General features: G+C 38.1%; 2 protein-coding genes and 1 pseudogene across 2 annotated transcripts in view; 1 reads left to right on the forward strand and 2 right to left on the reverse strand.

Moving 5' to 3' along the window:
* The window catches only part of LOC117912380 (seipin-1), a 42,594-nt gene extending 40,763 nt beyond the window's left edge, over positions 1-1,831 (forward strand). The window contains exon 3 of the mRNA XM_034826946.1: positions 1,324-1,831. The gene's annotated coding sequence lies outside the window, so the exon portion shown is untranslated. The remainder of the gene's footprint in view (positions 1-1,323) is intronic.
* Positions 42-708, reverse strand: LOC117912381 (annotated as a pseudogene).
* Positions 1,832-5,108: 3,277 nt separating the features above from the next.
* On the reverse strand, positions 5,109-7,261 carry LOC117913455. The gene is made up of 2 exons (XM_034828438.1): positions 6,975-7,261; positions 5,109-5,608 (listed from the first exon to the last, which is right to left on the reverse strand). The coding sequence occupies exons 1-2, from the start codon at positions 7,259-7,261 to the stop codon at positions 5,305-5,307; spliced, it is 591 nt and encodes a 196-aa protein (XP_034684329.1). The 3' UTR covers positions 5,109-5,304.
* Between the last annotated feature and the right edge of the window lie 1,445 nt (positions 7,262-8,706).

The raw sequence follows: 8,706 nt of genomic DNA on the forward strand, positions 1-8,706 counted from the left end.
AGAGATGTAAGATTTTATGTTCCTACCAGTAAATTCCCAACTTTCACCTCTAAGTACTTTCTGGCTGATCAAAGTTCAGACACTAGTTGATCTGGGTGAATTCCAATGGATGGATCATTATCATAATGAAAACTATGACCTGTCCTTGAAATTTCTGCTACTTGGAAGAGAGAAGAAAAGAAAGGATATTGATCTGTGAATGGAAGATCAGTTTCTTATCATTCTGCCGGTTTATGTACATCAATGATACAATATACATAGGTCAAAATTGTAGTGAACCTAAATGGCCAGATATTTTTCTTTGTTATTCACTCTCTCATGATGCCTGTAGTTGAGAAGTGAGATCAAGAAAAGCATGTTCCTCACATGGAATGGTGAGACCACCCATGGGATGATTGAAACCAAATTCTTCCTCAGCCTGACAAAGCAAGGATCTGAATGAAGGGTGGTTCAAGTAAGATATTGGAACCACATATCGCTTCTTCTCGACTTCCCCAACATAAACTGCAAAATGGCCTTTAGGGACCTCTGCACGATTTCTAGAAAGAAGTGACTGTAGTTTGAGAATCTGCTTGGCTTGAACCACAGATGGGCAAACGGATACCCATGATCTTCTATGAAATGGTACTAGAGAAAAACAGGAAGTGCAAGTTTAGCTTGATATAAAACCAGAAGTGCAAGTTTTAGAACTTGAAGAGACTGAAAGTATAAGAAAACTTTGGGTTGAAAGGGATTCAGTTGTCTATGTATTTATAGAGAAGGAATTGTTTATTTCTGATCAGCATAAGTGGTTGTTGTGTGGGTCAATGTTGTCTAGGATCACATGGCCTTGCTTCCCTCTCTTTCTCTCATCTAGCCCACAACTCATTATCCATAATCCAAGCCTAGCCTCTCTCTGTCAGCCCCCACCACCTAAGGTGCATCAGTCCCACAGATGGCAGTTGGGTCCATGGAAGAACGTACTTCAGAAGGGGTCACATGGACTTGCTGCTCTCTTTGTCCCTCTGTCTCTTCCACCTTTAGCCTATGGTCAATGGAATCACATGTTTATTGTCCTTGTAGAAGTTTATGGTTGCTATTTCTTCATGCAATTGAAAACAGATAACTTGTGCTTGAAATTCAAGAGAAACAAAGTCATCTGATGGTGTTGGTACTAACAGATGCAATGCAATAAAAGCTTGTCTCAACTCATCATTGAACATTATTCGTGACATTTTATTTTTCTGCTTCTATTAAAGTTTTACAGTAGATAGGATATATATCTGTCTGATTGATTACTATTCCTATATAACATTACTAATTCCCACCCTTGATGTTCTAAAGATTGCAAGTCAAGTTTGAATAGAGTCACTTGCTACAAGAAAAAGAAAGGAAGCAAAAGGCAAATGGAAAGGAAGGAAGGAGCTGGAAAACAGGGGTGCTCACAGAAGATATAGAGACAAGCAGCAATAAATTAATGAGGCTAAGCCAGACCACAAAGAGTGCTTCAGCCATGGCAACAAGGGTCATTATGCCAGAGATCGCTGCTCATGAAGAAAGCTAGGTAAAGGCAAATATGGAGACTTACCTGCATTCCACATTTAGGTGAAGTATACATTTTTCTGAAGTCATCTTCATGTCATTTCAGTTGAAGCCTAACCTGCTGAGGCTTTCTTTAGCCGGATATTGTGTCAGGGAATGTTAATGCAATTTTCTTCTTGTTTGACATAAAGAGGTGCTCCGGATTTAGTCTTTCCTAAAACTCTTAATTTTGGTACTCTAGTTTGAGTTTTAAGATTTTTATTGTACACAAAATACGAGCTAGACTTAACTGAGATTATATTTAGTCTTCCATGTGGGTTTGCTCGTAATTGACTTATTGTGCAGGGTGCTTATGATTCTGGAAAGGCACAAGAAAATCAAAGGTGACTGCCTTAGTCTGGCTAGTAATTTTATTTGGTGACTGACTTTCAATATCATGATCTGAGAGATGTAAGATTTTATGTTCTTATCAGTAAATTCCCAGTTTTCACCTCTATGTTTTTGTAGCTGATCAAAGTTCAGACGCTAATTGATATGGGTGAATTCCAGTGGATGCATGATTATCATAATGAAAATTATGACTGGTCCTTTAAATTTCTGCAACTTCAAAGAGATAGAAGAAAGCAAAGGATATTGATCTGAGAATGGAAGATAAGTTTCTTATCATTCTGTCATTTTATGTACATCAATGATACAATATACATAGGTCCGAATTGGACTCAGTGAACCTAAACAGCTGCCTATTTTGCTGGCTCTTTGTTCTTCACTCTCTCATGATGCCTTTAGTCGAGAAGCAACATCAAGGAAAGCATGTTCCTCACATAAACTAGTGAGAGCAACCATTGGATGATTGAACCCAAATTCGTCCTCAGCCTGGCTAAGCAAGGATCTGAATGAAGGCTGGTTCAATTAAGATATTGGAACGACATATCACTTCTTCTCAACATCCCCAACATAAACTGCAAAATGGCATTTAGGAACCTCTGCCTGATTTTTAGAAAGAAGTGACTGTAGTTTGAGAATGCGCTTGGCTTGAGCCATGGAGGGCAAATGGAAACCCATGATCTTCTATGAAATGGGACTAGGGAAATAATCTCAAACAGATGAGTAAGCTTAGTGTAGAGAATGTTTAGCTTGATATAAAACAAGAAGCACAAGTTTTAGAAAATGAACAACTGAAAGTAGAAGAAAACTTGGGGTTGAAAGGTTTCAGTTGTTTATGTATTTATAGAGGAATAGATTATTTCGGAATCCTTGAAGACAGAGTGTATGAGTACCTACTTGTATACTCCATGTGTACTTTGTGCGCCTTTTACAAGTGCTTCTAATATATTTGCTTTGTTTACATATAAAAAAAAGACAGGGTGTATGAAGACTCTGGTCAGCATAAGTGGCTGTTGGGTGTACAAAGGACTGATCTCGTCTCAGATCACACGGCCTTGCCTCCCTTTCTTGCTCTCATCTACCCTTGATTTCCCTTGAATTCATTATCCACAATGGAAGCCTAGTCTCTCCCTCTATCAACCACCCACCACCTATTGCGCTTAAGTCCCACATGTGGCCGTTGGGTCCATGAAGAGCTACTTCATTGAGGATCACATGGACTTTCTGATCTTTCTCCTTCTGTCTCATCCACCCCCAGCCTAAGCTAGATGGCCTCATGTGTTTGTTATCCATATAGAAGCTCAGGTTGCCATTTCCAGAAGTTCTTGGAAACAGATTGATGATTTGCTCTATAAATGCAAGAGAAGCATGGTCGTCTGATGGTGGTTATACCAATAGATGCATTGTGATGGCTATAAGATTCAAGACAATGCAATAAAAGCTTGTCTCAACTTATCATTGAACATTACACATAACTACATATTTTTTGCATCTATAAAAATGGTTACAGAAGATAGGAGATAGATGAATCTGACTAGTTCTTCAAATTGATGATATATGTCTCTGAAAGATTACTAATTCCAGTTCTAAAGAATACAAGTCAAGTTCGGAAATGTGAAGACCTGTCTGCATTCCACATTGAGGTGAAGTAACCATTCTTTAGAAGTAGTCTTCATATCATTTGTGTTCAAACCTAACCTGCATACTTTCTGTAGCCAAGCATCATGTTGGGGAATGTATGGCCATTTACTCATGTTTAACATGAAGAGGTCCCCCTAATTCTAGTTCTTCCAATAAGTCACAATTTTGTAAGTCTAGTTTGAGTTTAAATATCCTTAATGCACACAGCATACAGGCTTGAGAACGTAAAAACTAGGCTTTATGCACATTTTATACTTATTGGGTGATTATGTGTTTTTTTTTTTCAGAATCAACCTCTGAATGTTATGTGTGTTTTAAGGTATGGAGCAGTTTTCAGTATGATCATGCCACTTGACACTCTTGAGGAAAAGACATTTCACTTGTCTGACCTTTCAACAATTGGCCCAAAAACTAATGTTGAAGTCCCCGTCTATTGTCATCTAAAAATGAGAATCACAGAGCTAAATTGTGTGGTGACTCAAACCATTCCAAGATCAATCGGCATTTAAGAATTGTAACACTTGCGAAGTATAATAGCAAGAATGGCTAGCAGCAGCTATCTAGTGGGTAAATTCTGTGACAATGTTTTTGTTATTGAGATGTGGAGGATGAAAGACATTATGTTCTTATATCTTAGTTCTCATTCTCATCTTGAATGTTGCAGTAAGTTCAGTGTGGAATTCCTAGTGATTAAACTTGATGAGTTGAATAGGACACATATTGTAAAATATGAGTGTTCTGATTTTCTGAACTTTGATATAGGAAAAGAAGTTATATTGACCTTTGAATTTGTCAATGGAAGAGAAGTTCCTTATCAGTTTGCCAGTTCATATATATCACTTGTTTGCAGTCCCACATGTTTGTTAACTCACTAGATGCCCAGAGCTCCCATGATCTGGGTTTTCTCACAATTGACATATGTTACAAGATTTTTGTGATGCTAAGAGTCAAGAAAACCCAAAGGTGAAAGTCTGAATACTAGCAGGTAACTAAATTTGGAAGCAGGGCATTCAATGTTGGGAGTTGAGAGATGAAAGATATTGTGATCCTATTGGTAAATTATTATTTTTCATCCCTAGGTATTTTGTTAATAAAATTTATATGTTTGATTCTGAGTAACTGATTTGGACGAGTGAAAATGGATTCAGGATTATTTTGCTTGATCTAAGAGTTGTAGACGATCCTTGGGACCACAATGTCAAGAAGTGCAGAAATGTTTTTCTGTCAATTTATTTTCTTATCAGAGGCCATGGTAATATATCAGAGTTTAGAATTTATCTCAAGGATCTTAGAACTGGTTTTGTTATTTTACGACTGGCAGCATGCAAGCATGGAATACTCATAACCACAGCGGACAAGGTAGACCCAGAATATTTTTTTTCTTGCCAGTTATACGTAGAAGGTGATCAAGTTCTCTTGTGAATGTTTCATGACATGCCTAAATACTTTCATCCAAATTTGGATGAAGTTCTAGTTTCATCCAGTCTATTAATTCTCTCATCCCTTGGCATGTTGTAGTTAACAAGTTCAAACTAGAATTGTGTAAGAGAGATCTGGTTGAATTTCAGTGTTAGAACAACATAACCATTTGAGTTTCTGCAATTTGGAAAACATTGGAGAAAGCATAATACTGCTGGAAGATTATTTTCTTATTGTTCTGTCAGTTTATATACATCAGATATAATCCACATGGATCAAAATTGGAGAAAATAAACTTAGGAGGCTAACTATTTTGCTAACCCTTTGCTCTTCCTTCTCTTATGATGCATTTAGTTGAGAAGTGAGATCAAGGAAAGCATCTTCCTTGCATGGAATTGTGAGACCACCCATTGGATGGGTGAAGCCAAATTCTTCCTCAGCCTGACATAGCAAGGATCTGAATGAGGGGTGGTTCAAGTAAGAAATTGGAACAACATAACGTTTCTTCTGAACTTCTCCTACATACACTGCAAAATGGCCTTTTGGGACCTCTGTCCGATTTCTGCAATGAAGCGACTGTAGTTTGAGAATCTGCTTGGCCTGAACCATGGAGGGCAAACGGATACCCATGATGTTCTTTGAAATGGAACTAGGAAATGATGTCAAGCCAATCTAATAAGCTTTCTGTAGATGAAAGATCAGGTTGAATACCGAAGGAAGCTTGGAGTTGAAAGGGGATTCTCTTTATGTATTTATGGAGAAGAAATTGCTTATGCTTTGAATACTTTCAGATGGAGTGTGTGATGAGGTCAGCATGAGTCGAGCTTAGATGGAAGAAGAGCCCACCTTGTCCAGGAACACATGGCCTTGCCTTCCTCTCTCCCTTCCATCCACCCTCTCTATATGGATCGGCCCCACATCTGCCTTCAAAGTTGTTATTTATATGGAAGCCCTGGGCAGTTATTGATACTATCAGCTTCAAACAAGACAGCTAGCTTATGCTAGAAAAGGTCGAGAAACACATTCATGTGATGGCATTGGTACTGATATGCAATGTGAAGTTGACAAACAACTTGGACCAGCTACTCAATTTCAAGAATGAGAAGATTTAAAGCGAGAAATAAATGCTTGTTACAATTCATCGCTAATGATTACAGTAGGTAGATGGGAGAAGATGGACTGACTCGAGTTGAAAAAGGGCATGTTATTAGGTGTAGGAGTATTAATACATGGATTATTAACAGGGAGGAATACTGGGGTAGATCCATATTGAAATGTTGTGTGACTATGAATTATGGATTTATTCCAGGTTTTTCCTTAACCAATGGATGAAGTGGGGAAATCACCAGTAGAGAATGTGAGTTGCTGTCAGATTCACAGTAATCAGGGTTTTTTTTCTTAATTTTGGCAGAACATCGACTTGTGTTTGATGGCTTTAATGAATGACTGTATCTAGCTATAGTTGATGTAAACTGATTGTTTCCTAGACTTAACTGAGATTTTTTCAAGTCTTTCATGTGGGTTTGCTCGTAATTGACTTGTCGTGCAGGATTTATGATTCTGAAAAGGAACAATCAAGTTGAATGGTGATTGCCTTAATACCAGCTAGAAATTTAATATGGTGACTGACCTTCAAGATCAAGATCTGAAATATGTAAGATATTATGTTCCTATTGGTAAATATTCTTAGCTTTTACCTCTTAAGTACTTTGCAGCTGATCAAAGTTCAGATGCTAATTGATCTGGTTCAACTCCTATGTTTTCAATTATCAATTATCATAATGAAAACTACCACTACTGCCTGAAATTTCCGCAACTTGGAAGAGGAAGGAGAAAAGAAAGCATATTGATCATCTCTGAATAGAAGATAATTAAGTTTTTTTTTTTTTTTTTTTTTTCATTCTGCTGATTTATATACATCAATGATACAACATACATAGGTCAAAATTGGGGGTAGTGAACATAAATGGCGAGCTATTTTGCTAATTCTTTGTTCTTCCCTCTCTCATGATGCCTCTAGTTGAGAAGTGAGATCAAGGAAAGCTTTTTCCTTGCATGGAATGGTGAGACCACCCATTGGATGATTGAAACCAAATTCTTCCTTTGCCCGACACAGCAAGGATCTGAATGAGGGGTGGTCCAAGTAAGATATTGGAACCGCATAGCGGTTCTTCTCGACTTCCCCAACATAAACTGCAAAATGACCTTTAGGGACCTCTGCCCAATTTCTATAAAGAAGTGACTTTAGTTTAAGAATCTTCTTGGCTTGAACCATGGAGGGAAAACGGATACCCATGATCTTCTTTGACTGAAACTTGGGAAAATGCTGAAAAAGTTTAGCTTGTTATAAAAAAGAAGTGCAAGTTTTAGAACATGAACTGAATTTGGAAGAAAACTTGGAGTTGAAAGGGATTTGGTTGTCTATGTATTTATAGAGAAGGAATTGTTTATTTCAGGTCAGCATAAGTGGCTGTTGGGTGTGCAAAGGACCATCTAGGATCACATGGCCGTGCTTCCCCCTCTTTCTCTCATCTGCCCCACATTTGCCTTGAATCCATTCATCTATAATAGAAGCTTAGCTTCTCCCTCTGCCAACCACCCACCACCTAAGGTCCATCAGTCCCACCTGTAGCAGTTGGGTCCATGGGAGAAACTACTTCATCAAGGATCACATGGACTTGCTGGTCTCTTCTTCCCTCAGTCTCCTCCATACCCACCCCATGGTGCCTGGCCTCAATATTTGTTATCCATATAGAAGCTCAGGATAGCTATTCCTTCGAGTACTTGAAAATAGATTGACAACTCAGGCTAGAAATGCAATAGAAGCAAAGTCATCTGATGGTGTTGGTACCGACAGATGCCATGTGAAGGCTGTAAGATTCATGACAGTGCAAAAAAAGCTTGTCTTAAATCATCATGGAATGTTACTCATAACTTCATATTTATTTTGCATCTATAAAAAAAATTATTACAGTTGATTGATGATAGATTGATCTGAGCCGTTCTCCCAACTGGTGAGACACACCTGCGAAAGACTCAAGTTCCCATCCTCGAAGTTCTAACTTCTAAAGCATACAAGAAAAGCCTGATTCCACATTTAGGTGAAGTATACATTTGTTTATGAAGTCATTTTTGTGTCATTTCTGTTCAAACCTTACAACCTGCAGAAACTTTCTTAGCTGGGATCATGTCGGGAAATGTATGACAATTTACTCACTGTCTCAAATGGAGGTCCTCCTAACTCTAGTTCATCTTAATGCACGCAGCACATGAGCTTCAGTCTTAAAAACTAGAGTTTATGCTTGGCAGTGTCTTGCATGCAAGTATTGATGAATGAGACCCAGCAAGCTCAATAATTACTCTGTATTGGGGGTAGTATCAGTTACCATTTTCTAAATAATCTTTTGTGAGGATCAGGAATATTTTCAGCATCAACCTCTGAATATTGTGTGTTTGATTCTATGGGGTAGTTTGCTGTAAGTGAATCCCACTTGAGATTCTTGAGGTAAAGACGTTTTATTCATCCATGTCTACTGAAAACTAGTGAAATCTTAGACTGTTGTCCTCGAAACATGAGAGCCAAAGAGCAAAATTGATTGGTGACAATGAAACATTCCAGAATCAATCTCAAGACGGCTATGTTAAGCTCTGTTACAAGGTTTTAGTATTGAGATTTGGAGGATGCAAGATTCTATGGTCACCCAAGGCTATGGTCATCCAGGTAGTTGATGAGAAAGCCAA

Source organism: Vitis riparia, chromosome 4 (genome assembly GCF_004353265.1).
Source record: "Vitis riparia cultivar Riparia Gloire de Montpellier isolate 1030 chromosome 4, EGFV_Vit.rip_1.0, whole genome shotgun sequence".
NCBI classification, from domain to species: domain Eukaryota; kingdom Viridiplantae; phylum Streptophyta; class Magnoliopsida; order Vitales; family Vitaceae; genus Vitis; species Vitis riparia.

Bases quoted from the DNA above. Each gene is read 5' to 3' on its own strand.
- LOC117913455 (XM_034828438.1), bottom strand. From the start codon at position 7,261: ATGGGTATCCGTTTTCCCTCCATGGTTCAAGCCAAGAAGATTCTTAAA. The intron at 5,609-6,974 runs ATGAGAGAGGGA...TCCTAGTTCCAT, and splicing joins ACTTCTCAACTAGAGGCATC to TTCAAAGAACATCATGGGTA.